Source organism: Gopherus evgoodei, chromosome 1 (genome assembly GCF_007399415.2).
Source record: "Gopherus evgoodei ecotype Sinaloan lineage chromosome 1, rGopEvg1_v1.p, whole genome shotgun sequence".
NCBI classification, from domain to species: Eukaryota; Metazoa; Chordata; order Testudines; family Testudinidae; genus Gopherus; species Gopherus evgoodei.
In genome coordinates this window covers 77,929,178-77,954,998 of record NC_044322.1, presented here as the reverse complement: position 1 = coordinate 77,954,998, position 25,821 = coordinate 77,929,178, and the positions used below count along the sequence as shown (strand labels likewise).

General features: G+C 42.0%; 2 protein-coding genes across 6 annotated transcripts in view; one reads left to right on the top strand and one right to left on the bottom strand.

Annotated features, from left to right (window-relative positions):
* Positions 1-13,395, bottom strand: part of UCHL3 (ubiquitin C-terminal hydrolase L3) — a 68,454-nt gene extending 55,059 nt beyond the window's left edge. The window contains exons 1-3 of one of the 4 annotated variants that reach the window (XM_030566651.1): positions 13,215-13,310; positions 12,961-12,972; positions 12,463-12,554 (exon numbers count right to left, since the gene is read on the bottom strand). Coding sequence is in view for 2 of the 4 variants with exons in the window: in XM_030566641.1 (XP_030422501.1) it covers positions 12,961-12,972; positions 13,215-13,256 (54 nt within the window). In the remaining 2 variants the exon portion in view is untranslated. Of the gene's footprint in view, positions 1-12,462; positions 12,555-12,941; positions 12,973-13,214 lie in introns of those variants that run through there. The other 3 variants (XM_030566641.1, XM_030566622.1, XM_030566661.1) reach the window with 3 other exon arrangements.
* A 3,332-nt stretch (positions 13,396-16,727) lies between these two features.
* On the top strand, positions 16,728-24,907 carry COMMD6 (COMM domain containing 6). 2 transcript variants are annotated; one of them, XM_030566608.1, is made up of 7 exons: positions 16,728-16,801; positions 17,573-17,631; positions 18,276-18,341; positions 18,468-18,544; positions 19,072-19,129; positions 21,229-21,381; positions 23,717-24,907. In XM_030566608.1, exons 1-7 carry the CDS (start codon positions 16,753-16,755, stop codon positions 23,765-23,767), a joined length of 513 nt encoding a protein of 170 aa, XP_030422468.1. In that variant the 5' UTR covers positions 16,728-16,752; the 3' UTR covers positions 23,768-24,907. The 2 variants fall into 2 exon arrangements, with proteins under 2 accessions (XP_030422468.1, XP_030422460.1); XM_030566600.1 differs by having other exon boundaries at positions 19,072-19,240.
* The last annotated feature ends 914 nt before the right edge of the window (positions 24,908-25,821 follow it).

Genomic DNA, 25,821 nt, shown 5'->3' with positions numbered 1-25,821 from the left:
CATCACTCTTTAAAGAGATACCAACTCCCTGCCTCTTCGCAATTGGAGAGGTACTTCTGGAATATATGTCCAGCAAGAGTCCAATTAATACTCAATATGCTGATGCCCCTCATTCTGCCTGTTTTACTGCACTGCACCAAGCAAATGGAAAAGTGACCTAACCTGCAGATTCTCAGTGTGGGGGAAATCACTAGCAAGCACACAGCCAGCAGAATGGCTCCTTCTCTCTCCCCTTTCCCAGCACAGGAGTTGGGGCTAGGAAGGTTCTATGTCCAGCTAATCCCTGACAGTTGTAACAACACTCTGAGGCTGTTACAAATGGGCATAATTTGCAGCTGCCCTGAGGCTGCTCTATATTGAGTCTTGCAACTGGCATGATAACTCCAAGATTGAAGATTAGAGCATAAAGTCACATGTTTCTCACCACCACCCTTCTGTCAAGCACAGAAGGGCTGTCACAATAATCTAGACCACCATGTATAATGGACCTGGTGCTGTTCAGCCTACCTTTCCAAATAAGCTGTGTGTTATTTACTATGTACTATAAAAACATGCAACACCTACAGATCCTTTCATCCAAGAAATGTAGAGCAGTAAAAAATCCCATCTTCTCTGTCATGCTACAGTGTAATCTGGTACAGTAAGCAGTTTCACTTGTTTGTACCAGGAAGACACTGGCTTTTCATTATACTGTATGACATTCACTAAGATGAGTGCTAGTTCTGCATGAGAGTCAGACTGTTAGCCAAGTCATAGCTGTAAGAGAGACTGTCAAACAACAACTAAGTGGAAACAAGGACATAGAAACAAAAGATAAGTGAAAGCAAAAAAAGCAGAAAAGCCAGAATGTTAAGCATGCAATAGAGACTACCGATACATTACTGCAGCAGCTTCAAAGGCAAATGAATTCATACTTAGCAGAATGAGTTAACATTTCAGTTACGTCAGATGGATCAGTTTCCTAAAAGATTTATTCTAAACTCTGTCACAAACTGTGAGGGATTGTGAAATAGTCCCCTTCACAAACTTAAAGTGACAGTAGTGGAAGGAACCATTATGAACATCTAGTTAAAATAATTTGTGACATTTCTATTCTGAATTTGTCTAGCTTCAACTTCCAGCCATTGGAATTTGTTCTGCCTCCCTCATGCCTATAGACAGATCTAGAGGAAGGATAATTCAGGGGTAGACAAACAATGGTCCAACAATAAAGGTGCTGCCTCAAACTCAGGAGACCCAGGTTTAAATCCCTGCTCTACAACAGACTTCCCATCTGACCTTGGGCAAGTCACCTGAAAAGCCTATTAGATGTTTATGTACATCTTTAGTCACTTAAGTACCTCAAAAAAATAATATCTGGCCCTCAGTCTCATTACCTCAGTTCTCCATCTGTAAAGTGGGGTCAGCAGTATGTTCCTACTTCGCAGGGGTGTTCTAAAAATAAATGCATTTGAGGTTGTGAAGCACACAAATATTATAGTGTAAGTATCTAAGAGAAACACCAATACTTTTTTTATTGCCACCAACTGGGGAAGTAGTAAAGAGCTTAAGTTAAGAAAGCGGTATACTAATGGTTAAGTTATTATAAGGGGTTTATTTGATAAATGCAGTAACCCAACTGCACAAGAAGGATATATCTTACAAAGTATTTCTGGGGACAGGAAGATATGGGAGAAGAAATTTCGGAACTTTGAATAGATTTACAAAAATCAAATGAGAATTATTCTTATTTAATGTAGAGTTTGGCTGAAGGTTCTTGTTTTTTTTCTTTTAAATCACTACTTAATGTCTTCAGAAGGACATCATTGTAAATATTAAGATATGTATTTATCTATATTTCGTAAGATTTTATACTATAACCCATCACTGTAGTATAAGAATTTCTTCCATGTAAATATCATAGCAATAACCAAATCTCTAGTGAACTTCATGGAGTCTCTGGAATTCCTTTTGGGATAAGAATCTCTAAATGGGGTAGGGTTTTTTGTTTTAATCTTCTCTTTTTATTTTTTTCAGGGGCTTACTGGGCCTGAGAGTCAGTGTTGCAGTGGTGGAAAGGCCTTTTTCACAGGGGAGGGTTTTGAAGCATTTCCTAAAGATGCTTAGACTCTGAATTTGTCTGATCAACTCTACCTTTGTTCCATAACTGGACTCCCCTTGATCACAAATACTTTGTCCCCAACTCTCATGAACTTGATCTGGGGCTTTATGATCTGTAATGTCCCAAAGGAGCATAGCTTGCACAGTGGCTCATAAATAGGAATTCTGTTTTTAACGCACCTGGAGCTTGATCCACTGATTGTTTTGAAAATCAGAAGTAAAACCTTGAACTGACATTGGAGACTGACTATGAATCAGTGAACATAAGCATCACGTGGTTACAGAAGCCTAAACCATGGAGAAGAAGGGTGGCTACATTGTGTATCAGCTATAGTCTGTGTGTCACATACACTCAGGTTCAGATGCAAAAAATTACAATATTCCAGACTAGATGTCACAAATATACGGATCACTGTGGCCATGTCACTGTCTGGAAAGAACGGACAAAGTTTCCTGGCAAGCTGGAGGTAAAAGAAAGAACTTTTGATACCAATGCTACCTAGTCATAAAAATTTAGAAAGGAGTCAAACAGGAACCCTTAGCATTCACACCACTTTGATGAATAGGGGCTGCATGTCTTCAATGGAAGGTGAAGATAACTTTTTTCCCTTTCCAGACAGCATCACTTCAGTCTTGCCTGGGTTCAGCTTGAGTCAGCTGATCATCATCCAAGAGCTGCGGGTTTTCTAATATTTTAGTAGTGGTGGTGATAGCAATAGTTTAGAATAAGATCCCTAAATTTCTACAGACTGATGTCTGGAAGAGACTTTAAGAGGTCACTGTGACATTACACCCCATATTTTTCATGGTAATATTATTGTGATATGAGTATGGAATAATTATGATGTATTTAGTGCAAGATAAGGAATCTGAGATATTATGAAAAAGGTTACAATTTACTGAATATGATTATCCTACTTGTATGCATGCATCATTTTGGTATCTGAAGTTAGGAATATTGTCTATACATCTATTACAAATGTGTTTACACCTGGGGAATGCCTACTAGGCAAAAGACTGTCAGTGTAGATGGCTGGCTGGAAAGGGCCCATTCAAGTCAATGGACTATTAGGGAAAACAATAGGTCTTAGAAGAAGCTAATTTCCCACCGTGGAGTCTTCCTGAAGATGATACAAACAACCTCCGAGTCATGGCTTCTATGACACTACAGGGGCATGTGACCAGATCACCTGTACAACTCCATCCTGGAATGCCAGTGTTTTTACACTGAAAGACGTGGGAACCAAGCTTGGAGACAAAGGGTTCCCATCATATGCAAAAGCTATTTAAGGGGAGTGACATCATCGTGGTTCTTCACTCACTCTCCGTCCCAAAGAGACTCTTGGAAACACTTGAGGGACAAGGACTGAACTGGGGGGGGAAGTGCTGGACCCAAACTAACAGGGAATTTTAGCCTGTGAAAGGAACACCTTGGGTTTTTAAGATGCAAGCAAGTGCAGCTTTCCCCTTAAGAGCCTGCAGCCTGCTTGAACCAACAGTTAGGGTGAGAATTTGCTACTCAGATCCAATCTCTTTAGTATATTAAGCCTAGATTACATTTTTGTTTATTTGCTAGGTAATCTGCTTTGATCTGTTTGCTATTCCTTATAATCACTTAAAATCTATCTTTTGCAGCTCATAATATTTTTTGCTTTACTACAAACCAGAGTGTGGAAGTCATAACTTGGGGCAAAAAGCTGTTGTATATTTCCTTTCCACACTGAGAGAGGGGGTGAATTTCACGAGCTTATGCTGTACAGATCTCTGTGCAGCGCAAGACATTGTAATTTTGGGTTTACACTCCAGAGAGGGGCGTGCTCTTGAGCAGGTGGGCAGTTCCTTAGCTGTAGCCCCCCATGCAGAGCTGGTCACAGCAGCCTGTTAAGTACTGCAGCTGGGTGTGTCCCAACCTGTGTTTATGCTCGTGCAAGAGCAAGTTTGGAGAGCTTGACAATTTATCACAGCAGCACAGGGTGAGACAGAGCCCAGGTTGGTGGACTGGGGGGGCTCAGTGACACCCCAGGGCAATCAGTCACAGTCACCTAGTCCATTCATCCCCCCATCTCACCGCTCGGGCAGGATTAAGCATACCTAGTCCTCCCCATTCTTAAATCTTCTAATTACAAGGATTCTACAACATCCTTTGATAAGCTGTTCATGTGTTTAACTATCCATGTGATTAGAAAGTTTTCAGAATATCTAACTTAAATCTCTGTTGCTGCAAATTAAGCTACTTCTTGTTCTATGCTTGGTGAACACTGAAAACAATTGATTACCATCCTCTTTATAACAAGCTTTACATATTTGAAGACTTAAATCCCTTGCCACATTTCAGGGCAACTCTACCTGTATTTCCCCTCAGTGGTTCAGAAAGGGCACACACTCTCACTTTCCATCTCCCCAGCCATTGCCTTTCTGGGTGGAGACTCATGTGTCTCTCCTTTTTTAGCACGGTGTTCCCAAATTGCACAGTTCCCTGCCTTCATTGTACAATTCCCAGCACAAAACAGGCTACCTAAGAACTCCTGCTTGCTGTCTCTTCAGAGATACAGAGTGACTGGCAACAGATATAAGTTACTATGCAGCACTTCCTATCCAAGCACACTTTATTCTTTAGGTAAAAAGCATAATAGAGAAAACACACACACTAATACGCTTCAACCCTAACCTTAAATTCTGGCATGCCCAATCCTTTCAAATCCTGCCTGAAGGATTGTGATCCTCTGTGGACCAGGGGTCCTGTCCAATTGGTGGATAAAGAAGAAGGTCCTCAGTCACTTTAAAACCAGGCTATTTATCCAAAAACCCTTTCTTTGTCTGTTGGTCCCTGGAGAATCCAGTTTGAACTAGTATATGCATATCTTTCCAACAGGTGGCTTCTCTCAAGATGTTACAACCTGAGTGAGTTTACCTAATCACCCCTTGTTGTTCTACTATTTACCATTTCCATGGAAATACCCACAGTTCCACTACAACACATACATAACTGCATTTTAATATAAATTAACTCCAAAATTATTAAAATTAATTCAATAACCTGTAACTTAATTCAATAAAGTTCATTTAGGATACTGCAGGAAATTGTCAAGCTTCTCACAACCGCTCAGTCCTCTTTTCTTAAGATTAAACATGCCCAGTTTTTTTAACCTTTCCTAGATCATGTTTTCTAAATATTTTCGTTGCTCTCCTCTGGACACTCCAATTAGTACAATCTTTCTTAAAGCATGTGTCCAAAACTGGACAAAGTACCTAGCTAAAGCCACTCATTAATACCAAGAAGAGAGGAATAATTACTTCCCACATCTTGCCTAAGCTACTCATTTTAATACACCCCAGAATGACACCTGCCTTTTTTGCAACATCACTTGCTGGCTCATATTCAATTTATGATCCATTATAACCCTCTTTTCTGTAGTACTGCTGGCAAGGAAGTTTTTGCATTTGATTTTTCCTTTATAAATGCAGTACTTTACACTTGTCTATGCTGAATTTCATCTTATTGATTTCAGACCAATTCTCCAAGAACATTGTGGAGGACAGGGTTAGAATTCAAAGTGCTTTCAACATCTAGCTTGGTATTATCTGCATGTTGTATAAGTATATTCTTCTCCATTATCAAAGTCATTAATGAAAATATTGACTAGTACAGGACCTAAGAAAGATCCCTGCAGGATCCCACTTTATACATCCTCCAAGTTTGACAGTCAACAATTTACTGATAACTACTGAGTACAGTGTCATCAGCTTTGAGTAGTGTCATCAGCATAGCGTTGGCAGCTAAGCCCATTATGGCTCATCTTTGCCAGATGTCTCACATAGATACTAAGAGAAGCAAGAATAATATAGATCCATATTGGATCTTGCAGGTGAGGGCTTTCAGAGGGGAGGATTACCTCATCACCAGTCTCCATGTTCTGCTAGAGAAGTACAAGTGGAGCCATTGTAGTGCTGGGCCATCTATTCCTGATATGGCATGTAAGTGGGTTAGCAGTAACGTGTGGTCCATTATGGAAAAGGCTTTAGAGAGGTCCAGCAATGTAAGTACGGAGCTCTGATTGTACTGAATTGCATCTCTGAAGTATAGCGCTACTTATTGGTGGCGATGTGCCATCAGGTGATTGATGTTACAGAGTATATCTTCAAAGCCAAAGAAGGTACCTCCTACCATCTGATCTCTAATCTTTTAGATCAATACTCCAATACCTACACATTATAGATAGTGTAAGGAACAAGATGTCAATTTAAATAGGCATTTCAGAAACTGGTAGCTCCTAACACCACTATAATACAATGTTTTCCTGAACTGCACAGTGCAGCAACCTGTCCATATGGGAGAAGAAATTGACAGTCATTATGTTGGATCCCATAGCCTGTAACTGTGACATATTCATTTGTAATATTCTCGATAAGTTTAATTCACATGACAAAATACTAGGTTGTAAATGTCTCTTAAATTACAAGGCACTGAGAAAGCGATATTAATATGTGGTGTATAAAGCAAGGGTGGATTTATTTTAAAAGTTACTGAAAATTACCTTGATTTAATAGATCTCTCTTTTTAGTTACTTATTGAAATTAATTTTGATTGGTTAAAACGATTACCAACATCTCCTCAAAACTTGTTAAAGAAAAAACATGGCTTTGCTTAAAGTGTACAGTTCTTTATTTTTACATTATGGTAAAACTAAGTGAATATTATTCCTCAGATTTAATAGACATTATTATATTGCTTAGCCACTTATGTAAGCAACCGCATTAAAGTTAAACAAAACCACACAACAGCATGTTCCAAAAATATTCTAGTAACTGAGTAAGACCTTTAAATTTATGCCTAAAGATTTCAATAATTATATAAATATAATAAATCATTGCCAAAATGTACACCATATTTATAGACATAAAATATCTATCATTCTGAAGGATCACAGGGCACTTTACGAACTTTGTGGCTACCTACAAGTATCCTCATCCTTACATCCTATGGAATAACATGAGTCATTCCGCACCAATAATTAACAAGGCTGGGTTCTGAATTCCCCCACCCTTTAAAAAAGTAAAACTCAACTTTATTTGAAATTGAAAAGGAATTTTAGGTAAGCAGCATATGATTAACTCCTGTCCAATTATGTGGGTAACACCCTATTCTTGTACAGAGTAATATTAGTAAAAAAGAAGATGCTACTATGACACAGGTATCTACTACTCATGCCATTCACGATACATTTCAGAGGTGGAGCTGAATTATTCTAAGAATGCAGATTTGCTATACAAATTGTAAATAAACTTCAACCACTGAACAGGTGAGAATTCCAGACACATAGCTGCAGAAACTGTTTAAGCAGTAAATCTAATTTATCTGAAGTTGCCTCTTCTAAAGATGCACAAAATGTTTTCTTTATTTGAATGAGTTCATTGAAATATGGAAAACTAAAATAGAGAAAGCAGGGAAAATATTTGTGTTCTAAGAAATGAACAATTAATTAGCATCAGACTGCTGTGTGAACAACACAATTCTATCTAGAAAACCCAGTGTGGCTAACAAATTAGATTATCTGTTCAGTTCTTTCAGTCATTAGGCTGAAAATCAGACTCAAAAAATTCTACACAGTCCTTACAAATGCAACTCATGTACTTCTTCATTTCTAACCTTCTGAATAGTTAAGTCATCTAGTCCATTTCACTGCCAATGTAGGGTTAGCCAATGTACTGTATTATCTAGTTATTTTTCCAGTCTGGTATGAATTCCAGCACTTCTGTATAAAAACTATTCCACAGTCATTTCATTTTGTTATTTGGAAGTCTCCTGATATTAAGTATAATTGCTTTCAAACCCCGCTTTTCTATCAAATATTAGACACATTCAAATTACACACACACACACACACACACACACACACACACCAGTAGCCACAATATTAAATGTATCCTAAATTAATATTTCTATGTAGATTGAGTTTATTTCATAGAAGCTACCACTCACCCAGTGACTAGACGAGGGGTCGGCAACCTTTCAGAAGTAGTGTGCCAAGTCTTCATTTATTCACTTTAAGGTTTTGCGTGCCAGTAATACATTTTAATGTTTTTAGAAGGTCTCTCTATATAAATCTATATATTATATAACTAAATTATTGTTGTGTTGTAAAATAAACAATGTTTTCAAAATGTTTAAGAAGCTTCATTTAAAATTAAATAAAAAATGTTGATCTCATACCACCAACCTGCTCAGCTCGCTGCTGGTCTGAGCTTCTGTTCACCTAGCCCGGCAGTGGGCTGAGTGGGGCCTGTGGCCAGGACCCCAGTTGGCAATGGTCCAGCAGCCAGAACCCCAGATCGGAAGTGGGCTGTGCGGGGCCAGCGTCCGAGATCCCAAACCGACAGTGGGCAGCCCACTGCCACTCAGGGCTTCCGTTCGCTGGCTCCTGCCAGCCAGGAAACCAGACCCACTCAGCCCGCTGTCAGTCTCGGATCCCGGCCCTGCCCACATACAGTGGGTACCTACCTTCTCCCTGGTTCTGGCCCATTCTCTTCCTCTCTCGGCACCAAGGTGAGGGTGGGAGTACACTGAGAACAGGGCTGGGAATGAGGGGTCTAGCCTGGAGCTAGAATGAGGGAGGGGGCTCAGGGTTGGGGCAGGAGGTTTGGGTGTGGGGTATTTATCTGGGCAGCTGCCATTTGGTGCGAGGGGTGCAGGTGGGAATGTGTGTGTGGAGGAGGGGTATGTGCATGAGCTCCCATTTGGTGCTCAGGGAGGGGTTGGGTATGTGGGGAGGTCTGGGTACGTGTGGGGGGTGCAAGAGTCAGGTTAGAGGGCTGGGGGCATGTGAAGGGGTGAAGGTGTCAGGGTAGGGGGGCTGAGTATGTGTAGGGGTGACAGTCAGGGCTGGGGATGTGGGGGGGGTGAAGGAGTCAAGCAGAGGGCTGGGTGTGTATGAAGAGGGTACAGGGCTCAGGGCAGAGGCCTAGGGGGAGTGCGCGGCACAGGGCTCAGGGCACAGGCCTCGGGGGTGTGCGGGGCTGCGGGGCTCAGGGCAGAGGGTTGGGTGTGTGTGAGGCGGGGTTGGAGCAGGGGCCTGCAGGAGATATTCCTCTATTCCACATACCCCCTTCCCCAAAGCCCTGCTCCCGCTTCTTCTCTGCCTCCGCCAGGAGCAGCAAGCACGCTGATTATGCTCCTTCCAGACCCCCACTCTCGCAAGGGCCATCAGCTGATTGGCCAGCAGGGAGGGAGGGATGGAGAGGCGGAGGAGGGGCAGGAACCCAGCACACTGTGGAAAGAGGCAGGGGAGCCAGCAGGACCAAGCTTCTGCCCCCTGCCCCCACACGGGGAGAGGGGGGGGACAGGGGGAGTGGAGGGCAGAGAAGATCGGGCCAGGCCGGGCAGGATTTTTAATGGCACGTTGCTGTCTGCCGGGACTCTGGCAGGCAGCAGCATGCCATTAAAAATCAGCTTGCGTGCCGTCTTTGGCACGCATGCCATAGGTTGCCAACCTCTGGATCAGACCTTCCTTCGCTTTCATTTCAGTGGGGAAAACATGTCACTCTGAACATTTTTTAGGAAACATTCCATATGTACTTAGCATATTGGTAAATGGAGAATTTATTTTAAGTAAAATGTTTTTGTTTATAAGTTACAAGAATTATAGGTTATGGTAGGTATGAACCCTCAAGAATCTACATTTTATTAACCGTTTTCACATTCCTGGACACAGTCCCTTTCACCATCACCACACCTACTGAAAACAGTTTTCTTTCCCCCTTCTCACCTTACTCTAACTCAAAACTCATCGAAAATTAAGCAAATTTATCTAGCAGAAGTCCTGAAAACAAGCTAACTAGATTAATAATGCAAGATAGGATTAGTACATTCAAGCTGTACCTGGTTTTTGTTACTCCTCACTACTTAATGAATGTGTTTCATTTAGAATAAAGAGCAGATGAATGGCAAATAAACCTCCCTTCTTGGCTAAGATAAAGGGAGAAGAGCACTTCAAGTGGGAAGTATGTATCCTCCATCATCATCCACACCTCACAGATCTCCCCTGCCTATGAAATAATCAAAAACGAAGTAGTTTAAAACAAAGCTATGTATACCACCAACACTTTAAATTTTGAAACTCCTAAAAGAAAGTTCAAGTTGAGTGCTCCTCTGTTGATTACAAAGGAAAACAGACATTTCCATTAGTTAGTCTTCACATGGAAGAAATTCATTTTCAGACATTGCTAGTTTTTTTTAAATGTGCAAAAGCCAAATTAAGTTTTTAAATACAAGATGGCACAATTCCTACATTTTGAAAAATGTCATTAATTTTCCCTCAATTTCATCCTATCACTGCTAGCTAGTCCCAAGCTATACCATGTTAAGCTTCTCTCTCATTTTTGCTTCCAATTGTTATAGTTATGAGTTGTTAAAAATTTATACAGGTCTGTCTCATCTTACGCTGGGCTTACGTTCCGCGGTCAGCATGTAAAGCAAAAACCGTATATAGTCAAAATTACATTGAGTGTAATGGCAGGTGGAATCGCCTGCACTACAGGAACAGTATTTAAATTGTTATTTTTCTCTTTTTTTTGTTCTTGCCAACCACGTAAAGCTGAATTCGTGCATGCTAAATGCATGTCAGATGCATCAAACCTGTAAACTTAAAGCTTTTATTGTCTCATTTTCACCTTTTTCTTTCTAACTGGAAAGTAACCAGATACTTAACTTGGATGTCAGAAGGACTATTCAGTCCAGCTATCCAGTTTATATACACCTCTACCCTGATATAACGTGACCTGATATAACATGAATTCGGATATAATACGGTAAAGCAGCCCTCCAGGAGGGCAGGGCTGCATGCTCCGGTGGATCAAAGCAAGTTTGATATAATGTGGTTTCACCTATAACATGGTAAGATTTTTTGGCTTCCAAGGACAGCGTTATATCGGGGTAGAGGTGTATTACAAAACCTGAAATAAACTAAGCTGTAAGATTCTAGAAGCATAGGGGGAAAGCAGAGAACATCTGGTGCAGTCTCAGACATTTTAGTTTAAAACTATTTTTGTCAAGTCATTGCACCGAAATTAAAGCATTGGCATAAAAACTGCTTAGTAGGGAACATGGAAATAACCTGAAAAAATGATCTAGTAGCCACTTTCCCTGTCCTGCATCTTCCAACAAATTAACTTCATTATTATGGAATTTCTAAAATTAAACATTCTATACACATAAAAAGCAAGGTACATGATCAACTCAGGGTACACAATGGATTACTTCACAGAGTAATAGGACTTCAGCACCCCACTAATTTTAAAAATGTGATTCTACTCTGCAAAAGTCAAGCTATGTCTTTTGGCTCAAACACCATCATTAATAGCAAAAGATATATACAAGCCAAACACTGCCTTTGGCAAGCCTATTGCTTTTATTAAGGAATTCTCAGCTGCAACTAAGGGCTACATAGGTGGCCCTACAAACAGAACTTAGCCAGTCATTTTCCTGATGCATGAGGTAGAACAGAGCTCACTTTAGCTGTGTTGGTTCTACAAGAGAAATCAGAATAAAAAAACCTAACCAAAAACTTATTTCCGACACTAAAATGAGCAAAAATGACAGAATGAGAAGCAAGGTACAGATATATTTTTTAAACAATGCAATTTTCACATACATTTTTCCGAGCAAAACATGACTATGTCTCCAGTTCTGGAACTGAATCTGCACGGGCTAGCTCTTGGACTTTACATTAATACAGAAGTGCACACCCAACCAAGCCCAGAATTAGGACCCAAATATGTACACTGATGTATGAACAGTGGGAAATACCTTGATAATTAATTCAATGCTTTCACATTTTTTTAAAAATCCTCTCTTATTTGCACTCTTAGGACTGTCACACAGAAAATAAAAATGTTTGTACTTCTTCAGAAACCCCACCAGGGTCAAATGGGCTATGGGAGGCCCTACCAAAAGGTCATGGGGGTAAAACAGACTTTGTTGTGGCTGTGAAGGGGATACGGTCCTTTAATGACAGGGAAGCCAAAGGAGTTGGGTGTGATGGTAAAGGGATTGGTGGAGAGAGAAGGGGCTGGTTATTATATGAAAAAAAGCTGCTCACCCAGGGGTGGCGAGTTGTAGGGGCCCATGGTGCCCATGCTCCACCAATACGAGAGTATGAGGGGCCCGGCTCCACCAAAGTTAGGGGCTGGGTCTCACCCCCGACTCCGCCTGCTGCCTCTGTGTGACTCCTTTGGAATGCCCCCCCCCGAGCCGCCCCTGCGTGATTTAAAAGGGGCCAGGACCCCTGCCACCATCACTGGCAGTGCAGCGGGGCTAAGGTAGCTTCCTGCCTGCCCGCTCTGCTTCCGGAAGCGGCTGGCACATACCTGTGGCCCCTAGTGGGCAGTCTCTGTGTGCTGCCCCCGTCCTGAGCACCGACTCTGCCAACTCTAGCCAATGAGAGCTGTGGAGGCGGTGCCTGCGGGCAATGGAGTGCAGTGACCTCTCTTTCCTCTCCCCCACCCACCTAGGAGCTGCTGTCAAGGGGGTGGTGGGTCACTTCTGGGAGCGGCCCAAGGTAAGTGCCACACCCAAACCCCCTGCCTCAGCCCAGAGCCTGCACCCAAACTCCCTCCCATGGTCCACCCCCCACCTCCAGCCCAGAGCCCAACCCCCTGCACCCAAACTCCCTCTCAGAGGCCACACCCCAACTCCTTGCCCCACCCCAGAGCCTACACCCAAACTCCCTCCCAGAGCCCAACCCCTCATCCCTCCCACACCCAAACTCCCTCCCAGAGCCTTAGGCAGGTGTGTGTGGGGGGAGAGACTTGGATCCATTCTGGACACCACCAAAAATTATACAAACCTGCTGCCCCTGTGCTCACCTGGTTAATGACCTAAAAATAAAACAGAAAAAAAGCAAGTAAGTTGTCACATCAGCCCAGTTACACCCACCAAAGTCCCCTCTGTGCCCTATAATCATCCCCTCCCCATAGCTCCAGCCCCCCACCCCGTCATCGTCTCCTCCCTCCCCCATCGCCCCCCACGTCACCTGACCCCGTAGCCCCCTCCCCTTATTGTCTCCCGGTTCTCCCCCTCACTCCCCCCCAAAAAACCCAACCCCGCCCCCAACACTCACGTCGGGATTGGCCTCCAGGGGCAGCCAGCGGTGCGGCTCCATGCTGCGTGCTCCGAGCGCTTCCTTCCGCGGACCTGCAGGACCCGGCACTGACAGCGCCTCACGTGGCTGCCGCTGCTGCCCCGCCCCAGGACCGCACCACAGCGAGCGAGGAGGGAAACGTCAGCCTCCGCCCCCGGCTGTGGAGTGGGCGGCCCCGGCCCGGCGAGAGGGGCGGACACTGCGCCGGCCAGGCGGGGGGGAGAGAGTTTGTCGCCCGACCAGATTCTCCACGCACACACCCCCACACACTTCGGAACATGGACTCTCCCGCCGCGGCAGGGGCGGGGCCGCGGCCGCGGCCGCGGCCGGAGTCTGCCCGCCCTCCTGCCCCGCTGGCGGTGCGCGGCGGCGGGTGGAGCGGCTCGTGGCTGCTGGGGGGCTCTGTTCTTTCTCGCCGCCCGGCTCGGCCAGGCTCAGCAGGTGGAGCGAAGCCGAGAGCCTAAGTCAGCGAGCGACGTTAATGGCGGGCGGTTGGCGCGGTGACCACGCAAAGCGCCGCACCCCCCCCCCCGAAGCCAGCTAGTAGCGGGGAGACAGGCAGCGCCGCACAGCCTCTTCCCATCCCCCCGTACATACACAGCTCCAGAGACTGACACCCCCCCGTCACCCCAGAGACTGATACTCTGACACCCCCAGAACTACATACATTCAGCCACGCACAGATCCCAGAGAGTGACACCCCCACAACCACCCCAGAGACTGACACACTGAAAATACCGACTTACATTCAGATACACAGAGACCCCAGTGATTGACACCCCCACCTCAACCACTCACATTCCTACACACACACACACCTTATGACTGACACCCACACAGAACTACCCTAGTAACTGACATCCTCCACACAAGCATTTCAGAGACTGACCCCCCACAGAACCACACACATCCATACACATAGACCAGGGGTACGTAACCTATGGCACGCGTGCCAAAGGCGGCATGGGAGCAGATTTTCAGTGACACTGACACTGCCCGGGTCCTGGCCACTGGTCCAGGGGGCTCTGCATTTTAATTTAATTTTAAATTAAGCTTCTTAAACGTTTTAAAAAACGTATTTACTTTACATACAACAATAGTTTAATTATATATTATAGACTTATAGAAAGAAATGATCTAAAAATGTTAAAATGTATTACTGGCATGTGAAACCTTAAATTAGAGTGAATAAATGAAGACTTGGCACACCACTTCTGAAAGGTTGCCAACCCCTCACATAGACCCCAGTGACTGACATCCCCACACAAACCCAATGACTGATGCCCTCACAGAACCACACATATACACACACACAGATCCCTATCTTATCTGAACAATCCCTTTCTCTTCCTGATCTTCAACCAGCATGGTCACTCCATAAACCTAAGTGTTTGTAACAGTAATAAAACAAATATTTACATATTAAAAATAAACACATAGAATAAAGCATAACATGAATCTGTCATCTCTCTGCTTATGTTGTACACCTTTCCCTTTTTGTTTTTTTTTTGTCATTTTATACATCAATCTTTCCAAGATTTACACATATGCTTAATTTTATTCACTGAATTAATCCCATTAACTTCAAATTCAAAGGTGATATCTGGTACGCAAAGATAGTGGGATCAAATGAAGCAGATGGCTAGGGAAGGAAGCTAGGCAGAGAGCTTTTTCCCAGTCTTGTTAGTCTTGTGAGAGGGAAATAAATAGAAAGAATCTAGACTAGGACACATCTTCACTTGCTTCCCCTGTTTGCTTGGCAACAGGAAGCATCAGCAAAAACTCACATTCCAGTCTATCTCTCTGTGCCAAAGAGAGCAGAGGATCTACTTGGGGTTCTTTCTGATTTACGAACAAATAATTTCAATCTTCTCACTCAGCAAGAGTGGATAACAAACGTCAGAGGACACAGGACTCCTAGCCACAGTCAGAATAAAGAGTTCTGAACTAAAAATGGGGAAAGTGAGTAAGTGACAATTCATCAGCAATTTGAGCCAATGACCAAATGGATTTAAAATCAGAGGCGGCTCCAGCATGCCAAGCGCGTGCCTGGGGTGGCAAGCCACGGGGGGCGCTCTGCCGGTCGCCTTGAGGGTGGCAGGCAGGTTGCCTTCCACGGCATGCCTGTGGAGGGTCTGCTGGTCCCACGGCTTTGGTGGACCTCCCGCAGGAGTGCCGCTGAATCTGCGGGACTGGGGACCTCCCGCAGGCAAGCCAACGAAGGAAGCCTGCCTGCCATGCTTGGGGTGGCAAAATACCTAGCGCCGCCCCTGTTTAAAATGAATAAGAGAACCTTACTGAATTGCACAATGCAGGTGTTTTGATAACTATGAGATTATGGAGGTGTGTAATCTCCACCTTCCTATAACATAAATACAAATAATTATATATTTGGGAAGGGAAATGGCAAGACCAAACAGGAATCTGATCCATATATGTATAGTGCTTCTTATTAATAACAATGAACAAGTACATAATGCTGCACAATAATTGCAAACCTAGGACTGGGGTTGCAAAATATAATGTCTAGTTTGACTAAAAGGGGCTTTAGTTAAATATGATGCAAAACTGTGGGATGCAGATTAACCATCACTGCCAGCGTTTTACAGTTTTACCAATCAGTTCATTTTCAATATGAACAAATCATCTCAAATTCATGATTTTGATATCGTGGTAATATGATAACGTTAAAAGCAAATTAAGAATGGAACACCTGTAAAATCTGCATCATAAGGAATATATGTCAGGTTATTCCATATATTAGACATATAGTTTTGAGAAGATAACCAGGGTTCTGACCTATTTTGGTTTTGGGAATACTGTACTGAATTGGGCAGGTCTTCCGCATATCCTGAAGGCCAGGTGTGACATATTTTAAGGGTCTCAAATTTGGTTTGACACTGATGCAGCTTCGTGACACCAACATGACTCCCGGTGCATCAGACGGCGCTGTGATTTGACTGTGCCACAGCATCGCGTTGCACGTGTAGTGCAGGACCACAACACCATGCTGCCACTCCACGGCAAGATGAAGACATTGTTCTGCTGCAGCACGGAGTTCGGCGACAGCCCCTACATGATTCTGTGACGGTACTGCCCGAAATCTGGAGTCTCATACAAGAAGTTTAAACGTGTGTGGGAAGAAATGCCCTGTCACCCCGGGAGCGCCGCCAGAAACGGAAGGGTGAAAGGACACAGGGTGGGAGGCCCAGGCCAGGCGCCCCGCGAGACAGGCTGAGCCACACACACACGAACAGCTGCCGGACAAACGCCCTCTCCGGGGCCGCGTGGTTCGTGCAGACTCCACTCGCTCGCGCTTGATTTAAACGCCATAACGAGCAACCAATGAGAGCTCGGGAGCGGGGCGGACCACGGGCCCAGCAGCCGATAAGCGCGAAGTGCGGCGGAAGATGGCTGATGATTGGATAGTGGAGGTAGGTCTGAAGGTGCCAACCAATGAGGGTGGCCGCTGGCGGGTGATAGCGGAAGCGGCCTGGCGGGGTCGCCGGGCGGAAGGATGGAAGCCAGAGGTGCAGTGGTGGGTGTGCGGTCCCTGGAGTCCCTTGGTGAGAGAGAGAGGGGAGGGGAGGGTGAGGCAGAGGCACGTTTCTGGGTGGAGGTGGTCTGAGGGCTGGGAAGAGATTGATGGGATGCGGGTGGGGAGGGAGGAGTTGCTGGGGCAAAAGGGAAGGGGAGCACGGGGCAGTGGGGTGCTATATGGGGGCAGCAGGGAGGTATATGGAGGGGGAGTTGGGTGGGGCACAAGGTGGAGATGGGGCTGGAGTTTTGTGTACACACACACGAGACTATCTCTGAGCTTGCCATTATGTGGCTATCACTTCTTTGAAGAAACCGAATAATTCTGGATTCCGATTTTTAACAGTGAGTGTAATTAACCATTAGAACAATTTACCTAGCGAGGTAGTAGATTCTCAGTCTTTCAGTCAGGACTGACTTTAAAAAAAAAAAAAGTAGTGCTGTAGCTCAAGTGCAAGGTATTGGCTTAATGCAGATATACCAGATAATGTTCTGAGAATTATGCAGGAAGTCAGTCTAGAGATCATAATGGTTCTTTCTGACCTTAAAATCTATGTTTCTATGGATTTATTTATTAAATTTTACCTTTAATGATGTCATTAGGTTTTTTTGATTCGGGTTAGTTTTTCTGCTTGAAGCAGAAATCTGGCGATAAACTCCTATATCTTGACCGAAGATCTTGTTTAAAATGCAAACACTGTTAGTGCAGAGGGGCTGACCTGAGAGTCTTCCCATGAGCTGAGAGGTTGTTGTTTTTTTTAAGGACTCACAGCTAATTAATAATGTTTATATTTTTTCAGATTTTGGCAGTACTGCTGATATTATTAAACTAATACCTAAGGATCTATTTGCTGAGCTAGTAAGTAATATTTATATATTTATTTCTTATGCTTTTGTGTAATGTAAAATGTTTGAAGTAGTGGTTATGTTACTAGCTGTTTGAGTGCAAATTTCCCTGATAGGGTAATAGTAATGTCCCCTACCTTTACGTAAGTGGAACCCATCCTTTAGTGTTTAGTGAGACTGAGTCAATTTTGTATTTTTACAAAATACTGATCTTTGCTTTTGAAGAACACGGGAACAGCTACAGAAACAATCCCTTTCATGTTTTCTATGAAATCATGAAAAATACACCCTTAGTGCTGCATTGTATCACTTAGTTACAGCTCTGTGTTTGTAAGCAGTGCAAAGCAGGTAGGCTAGTGGTTTAAAAATTTTGAACATATATTTTCACTCTTGTGGGTTTGATGGTATTTAAATGTAGTTTTAGCAGCTGCCACTGACTTAATACATCCTTTTCCTCTTTACTCGGTATATATGTAAAGTGGTGTAGCAGACTATTTGTATATTACCACAGTAAGCTTGTTCACTTGGCCACTATGTATTGAAATCACATGACTCCAGGTGTACACGCTCTCTACAGATATTTTTAAAGCATGAGATATTTTAATAATTTCACTAGTGATTGGCTGTTCATGTAACTTTTTTTTTTTTTTTTGGTAGTGTGAGCGAATTATTCAGCATCTTCATGGTCAGAGCCCAGGTGTAGATACAGTAGAACTATGCCAGGTAAGTTTTATGATTAGTGGTCATCCAAAAATAGATCACTTACATTCATCATATATTACATGTCATGTGAATTATAGAATGTTTCTAAGACTTACATTTGTTTGTGTTCAACCATTCTATTTCTAGAGACTTCAGACAGCTGGAGTTGAAATGAATGTTGCTGACCTGGCAGAGATAATTAATGTTGTTTCCTTTTTATTCGGGTAAGCAAGAACCCATCCTCCTTACATCTCTTTTAATTTTATTCTTTCATTATAGAATAAAAAAAGGGGAGGGGGATCATAAAAGGTGGAAGGGTATAAATTAAGGCTGAGGAGGAGCCAGAAAATTTTGACTTTGAGTATGTGAGAGGATCTAAAGGAGTTTGAAAACTTGTATAAACTTTTTTTAATTAATTCATAAATCAGAAATAAAAAATCTTTTTTTCCACTTAGAATTTTTATGCATATTAAAAATATATGGGGTATACATAAATGAGAGGAAATTTGCTCCCTTGTGGGGACCTTGCATGCAAGTTCTTGGCACAGTTTACTTTGGGGGAGATTAAGTAAAGTCCTTTGCAAAAAGAGAGTGTAGGTTGCATTACACAATTACTACAGTGTAAAATAATATTCATGAACAGAGAAAACTAATGTAAATGTTTGCCTATTTAAAAAAAAAAAATCTGGATTTCTTGTGCATCACTCTTACAAAAACCTACAGATCTTGTTTGTTTAAAATCTGTCTACAGCACAGCGGCCAAAAACAACCTGTCTGCAGAAGAACTCTCCGCTGGTCTGGGTAATGCAATGAGTACGCTGCCAAAACATGCCATTCAGGTTATTCGCCATATATGGAATGAACAGGGTAAATTTATCATTATGTCAGAAGATGCTAGAAATATGGCAACAGTGGGACAGGTAACTAGCTCAGACTTCTGATTCAATAGCATTAACTTTCCAAAAATGTCTACTTCATGGCGGATACTGCTGCAAAAGTGGCAAATAATATATTTAATGGACTGTTGGATGCCTGCACATTGTGATATTAGACCTGGCTAATACAGTCAAACCTTGCAATAATGCAAAATCGCATATAACGTGATCACAGGTTGGCTCCCCTTTAAGATATAATACAGTACGGTACTGTACCAATGATCCCCCACACCATGGTGGGGGGAGAAGCCGCAGCTCCCTGCCTGCTGGGGACAGAGAACTCTGGGCTGAGGGCGCCGGTGCTCTCTGTCCCCGGCAGGCATGGGGCCACGGCTTCTCTCCGGCTTCAAGAGGAGCTTTGGTTCCCTGCCTGCCGGGGACAGAGAGAACTGACGTACGCAGCCCCAGAGTTCTCTGTCCCCAGCAGGCGGGGAGCCGTGGCTCCTCTCCCCTGTTGGGCACTAAGCGGTGCACATCAATGCACCGCATTGCGGACCACTGACAAACCCTGCTATACTGCGACCCTGCATTTAGTGCGATCAAAGTTTTTGGACCCCAAAATTGCATTATAGCGGGGTTTCACTGTATTAGTTTCCCCTTAATACCTATAAATAGTTACAAATACTTAAGAAACATGTAGAGCTAGGTGGTTCAAATATTTTTTCCAACAAGTTTAGAAGACTTCTATTAATACTGCATTTTCATTCTGACAACATAAATAGATTTCTACTTGAAGTTGTATATAGGTTTTAATTGAAATATATGTTATACCTTGAAAGAAGTGACTGGCATTAAACACACTTGGCACTTTTAATTACAAAAAAGTGTTGTCTGGATTCTCATACAATTAAAAGTGACAGTCTGTTCAAACTACGTTTCTCACAGTTGTTGGTGAGTTAAAAGGGAGCTCTAATAGTTTAATTTCCATGAGTTTTAACAACATTTGTTATTACTTAGTGTATAGCACAATAAGAATTTGACATTCATGTACTAATGCAAAACATTCTGATATGAATTCTTACATTAATACTTATGTGGGATCTTTATATAAACTGCTATGGTCATGTTATGGACTTCCATGCACAAAAATCAGAAATCAGTAATTCTGCTGATAATAATAATGCAGATTTTCTGCTGCCAGTGCAATTTTTCATGGCAGGAGGATTTTACCTTAATTTTCTTTTTCAATTAAAGATGGGTGGGTAACATCACGCCTAAGTCCCTGATGAGAGATACAAGACTTTGTACTAATACCTATATGAAATCTTTTTGCTATGGCTGTATTCTTTGTAATCTTCATGGCTTCATCAAGAATTTAGGAGGTAGTCTAGAGTTAGTTAAGAATACTTCTTTCAGAAACTTATGTTGTGCTTGAATATTTTAATGTGGGGGAGCCGTTGTGCACCAACAGCCACATAGATCTTGGCAGAAGAGGCACCTGTGTCTGGTGGCAAAGAAATCCGAGACAACTGGGGGTTTCTTCTCTATTGCAGCCATTGAGAAGTAATCCTGCTTCATCTGCCTGTTCTGCCATTGAGGTCTTATACTGGGTTGTGTTGAGTTAGGCTGCACTTTGTCTGGTACCTTGCCTTCGACTTTACTGCAATGAGTGACCCTACCAGGAGTACAGGACTCTCAACGCCATTGCTCTTGGGGTCTTACATATACGCACGCTTTTCCACTATGTCAAGGTGGCAGCCCAAGGAGAAGATTTATTTACAAAAACATTGTACTTGTATTTCGGTGTATAGTATATAGAGCAGTATACACAAATCATTGTCTGTATGAATTTTAGTTTGTATTGTACTGACTTGCTAGTGCTTTTTATGTAACCTGTTGTAAAACAAGGTAACTAATTTAAATGAGTTGATGTACCCCCTGGAAGACCTCTGTGTACCCTGAGTATAGTATAGTGACTGTAGGATTGATTGGAAGTGTTTAAAAACAGTTTGATTGCTCTTTCTTTTCTGCAGATTATAGATATTCGGTGGAAACTGGGAATGGCAGTGAGCTCTGACAGCTGTAGGTCTCTTAAGTACCCTTACGTTACAATGACACTAAAAGTGGCAGAGCCTTCGGGCCAGATAATGAGCAAGTCTTTTGAAATGACAATCCCACAGTTCCAGGTTTGTAATCCAGTTTCGTACTTCTCAGAAAGAGTTGCAAACAACACTGCTTTCTTAATAGAAATGCAAATGTTTACATGTAGGACAGCACATTTCTGTGATGTTTAATTACATATGTGGCAATGGAAAGATGAGATTAAAAATCTATTTGCTTAAGCAACTGAACCCAAAGATTGTTAATTTAATAAGAACTCTGACTTAAGAATTCCAAGTTTAAAATTGCTTTGCCCTTATCAAAACTATCCCATTCCAATGAGTAAACTTGTAACCAAAGACTACAAGATCCGTTAGTATGTTAACTCACTTGATGATCTGTCTGGTTTGCTACCCAGCTGCCTCTCCTGCAATCACTGAGTGTGTTTTGAAGCTCAAGAGGTCCGTGGGACTGCTCTAGCCTTAAAAACTGAAATTTAAATTAAAGCCTAAAACAAAACTTTTAGAAAAAAAATCCTTAATGCTTAGAGCAATAGTTAGTGCCGGCAGTCAGTTGCTGGGAGTTTGGAGGGTTCTATGAGATCATCTAAAGTGGCCAAGGTCAAATGGGTAAGGACCTAGTGTGTGATAAATCCTTAACCTTAAAAATTGTTTTGCATTTCTTTAAGGTTGGGCCTAATAAGAGCTTTCTGGGTTCTTTTACGGTACTTAAAGAGGCAGAGGATTAGCTGCTCTTTAAGAGAGTTTAATCTGGTGAGATGGTCCCAAATTTTAAACATAACTGACTTGTACATAGTCCTCATGAAGTGGAATTGTCATTTAATTATAAAAAAAATAAAATTAAATTGCTAGAAGAGTTGCACTTCTTCAAAACAAACCTGGATCTCCAAATCACTTGAATCATCATAGCTGAATGTACACTAACTTTTGGAACCATTTCTGACAGCAGCCGCTAATTAAGTCTCTTCTCCTGCTGCTCTTCCTTGCCCATGCAATAAACATGGAGAAGTGAAAGTCGACTTCCAATTGGTTGAGCTTGCTGCAAGGGACTTCCTAATGCTGAACAGCGACCTCTGTGTGATTATATAACCTACATTTTACATGCTTACATTGATAAAAGTAAAAAAGTAGCACAAATCACTAAGAACAATGCCATTTAAAAAGTAGCACTTCACTCTGAGGTAGGGGGATGTGTTGGTTTTTGTTGCTAATGCTATAAATGGGGGCGGGGGGGGTAAGGTGTCTGCTTGGTTTGTTTACTTGGTGTATTTGGCAACAGCATATGTGTAGTTTTTGGTTTCACCGTGGTCTCCCATATAATCAGGTAGTCAGTCATATTCTCTTGCTTGACTGTGTGAGTCTTTCACACAACAACCAAGTAACTTAGAAGTAAAAAACGTGGCTGTAAAGCCACAAAAATTGGCAGGTGTAATACTTGAAACATTGTTCTTAAATGACTAGTCAAGTTGATTTTGTTCCTCTAAGGTGCAAAAATCTTGGCTCTTGACATAAAATATTGAACACTCCTTTTTTTGCTAGCATTTGAGGACCTACTGTAACAGTCATTAAAGGATGGTTTAATTTTGGTTTAACAGCAGTAATGATATGGTGGTTCCTTTTCCCCCCTCGCCCACCCCCAAAAATGTTCCAGCTCTGATGCCCCACTATATTCTACTATTGCTATATCTTCTGTTCAGTCACAGCGTACTTGCACACCAGTCCAATCATACTATTTCTCCCACCCCACCCAACACACACACCAGTCGTATGATTGGTGGTCTTTAATTCCTTTGCTTACAGTTGCAAAGTTGGGGGTGGTGGTGAGAGCTTTTGTTTAGCTTATCAGAGTTCAATTATGTTGAAGGGTCATTACATCCCCCTTTGTTTTGAAACTAAACTTCTACAACCCTAATGATAGATAAACACATTAGTGAAAAATGTATTAAAAAGGTAAGGGATGACTGGTGATTTTTTCTGACTCTAGATCCACTAGTGTCTCAGTTCTGTAGATTGGAAACTATTTAATATATTGTTCAATTGCTATGTGAAAGGGACACTGTCAACTGAATATCTAGGTTATTTCAAACTAGGAATAAAAGTACTTTCAGGTACTACTACTGCCAATTTCTGTGGTCTTACAACTTTTAAAACATTTTTTTTTCTCTCCTGTTCCCAAAGATATCAGACAAAGCCACACAAATATGGCATTAGACTATAGTGAAAGTGACTTTACACAAAGTGACTAATGCATAAAGCAAATTGGAATAAAGTTCTTATATTTCAGATACTGTAATCTTAGGTGCTACTTGTAAACATAGAGGAAAAAATTCCAACAAGACGTTGGCTTTAACTACAATGTAAATTGTTAAAGTGCCGTTTAATATTGCGTCTTCTTTTTCAGGACTTCTTCAGACATTTCAAGGAAATGGCAGCTGTTCTTGAAACAGTTTAAATACTTCAAAGACACACTTTACTTGATCCTAATAAGCCTTCCTATCTTGCACAAGTAATTGTGTTAATGTTTTAAGTAAGGTATGTATTCTCATGGTCTTGTCAGAATATTTTCCAACAGCTTCCTTTTTTCTTTTTTTGTTTTGGATCACACCGAAAGCTTTTTTTTATGTAACTTTTCTTCTAAATATATGAAAGAACAAACTTGCAAGGTGGCAATCTGAGTAAAAGTGTATTTAGCTCTATTCAGGCAGAAGATTGTGCTACGCAGCTAAGGACATGGCACAACCTAAAACTTTTCCTACTGTTCAGCAGCAGAAGCTATGTACCGTATATAAGCTCTGCAATGTGGAAACACCCAGCAAAATGCTAACTGAGGAAACTACTGGAAGAAGTGTAAACCCCATGTTTACACTTTTCTCTAAAATCATGCTGTTGATGTGCACATGGAATCAATTATATCAGAGTACATAAAATTACAGTCAGCAAGCATATTGTTAGTCATGAAGAATAGTGTCGTCACTGAACTGATAAATTTCAGTTATATCAAGTAGGTTGGAAGCCTAACGTTTACTCCCTTTTGTTAATTACTGGAGAACATCTTCCATCATTCTATTTAATAAGTTATTTTTACTTCAATGTAAGATTAGTACCACTGAAATATTTCCATAAATCTAGATTTACCATCTCTCCTATTGCAGTAAATATCTCTAGTAACAAAGATCTAAAATCTTAGTTCTGTGCAGGGAAGTTAACATTGACTAAGGAGAATTTGTAGGTAAGTTTAAATTTTAAAAGTGAACGTGCGTTCAAAAAATAGCAAATAGATACAGTTGATGGCACATTATTTTGTTGCATATAGAACATTATGTATGTTCTATAGTAAATCCAACTTTAAACTTGTGGCATTTACTTACTATTCTGAGTTTTGTTTCCTAATTAAACTGGAAGTTTGATGCAGTTGCATCACTTGGTATTCTGAACTGGAAATTTGAAGTCAAGAAAGGTCAGCCTGAGCTAAACACATCACTTACGACAATATTAAGAGTCTGACAGTCTCTTAGCTTCAGCACACCTCTACCCCAATATAACGTCACCCGATATAACACGAATTTGGATATAATGTGGTAAAGCAGTGCTCCGGGAGGCGGCGCTGCTCACTCTGGCAGATCAAATCAAATTCGATATAATGCGGTAAGATTTTTTTGGGTCCTAAGGACGGCACCATGTCGAGGTAGAGGTGTACTTTTTCTGGTAGGAGTCCACAGGACTGCATTGCTGTCTGTCCAGAGACTGGTTGTCCTGTTGGTCAGCAGTAAAATTCTGACTTCGTGGCCATCTGTGATCAAGAATGAGCATTAACTTCAAATATGGAATAATTTGGCTTTCCATTTTTGAGTGTCTTCATATAAACAGAAGAATTTAAAATGGGGGATTACAACTAAATGGAATTAGACATACTGAAAACAAAATATTCTGACATAATAAGTATGCTGCTGGTGTTCAAATCAGATCATGCTTTACTTGTGCAGTGGAGCAAATAAGTCTTGTATGAAAACAGAATGGAGGAGGGTTACCTGACTCAGGCTTAGTCTTGATGATTAGACTAGATTAAAATAGGCTGAGGCAAGCAATGGGGAAAAAAATTGGCAACAATCATCTCTGTGCTACTGACAGAGGGGCTGCATCCACCATTTGACCTACTTTCACAATATTGAACGTGGTTGGAACAAGAGCTGCTTTTAGAAGATCAAGTAGCAGTGGCTAGAATAGTTCAAGCTCTTCTTTCTGATGCAGCTTTTGCTATCCTGATCGCTGCCTTTTGTCACCTCAGGACAATATGATTGCAATGCACTCTGTGTTGTGGTTCCACTCTGGAACCATTCAAACTCAAGGCTGTGCAGAGTGTATCTGCTCCTTTGAGCATAATGCAGGGAGTATAGCACCAATACTCAGAGTTGCACTGGATTCCAGATGAACTGAAAGATGATGGGTTTAACCTTTTAAAACTAAGTAGTTTGGGACCATACTTGAGGGACTGTCTGTGTAGTTCAG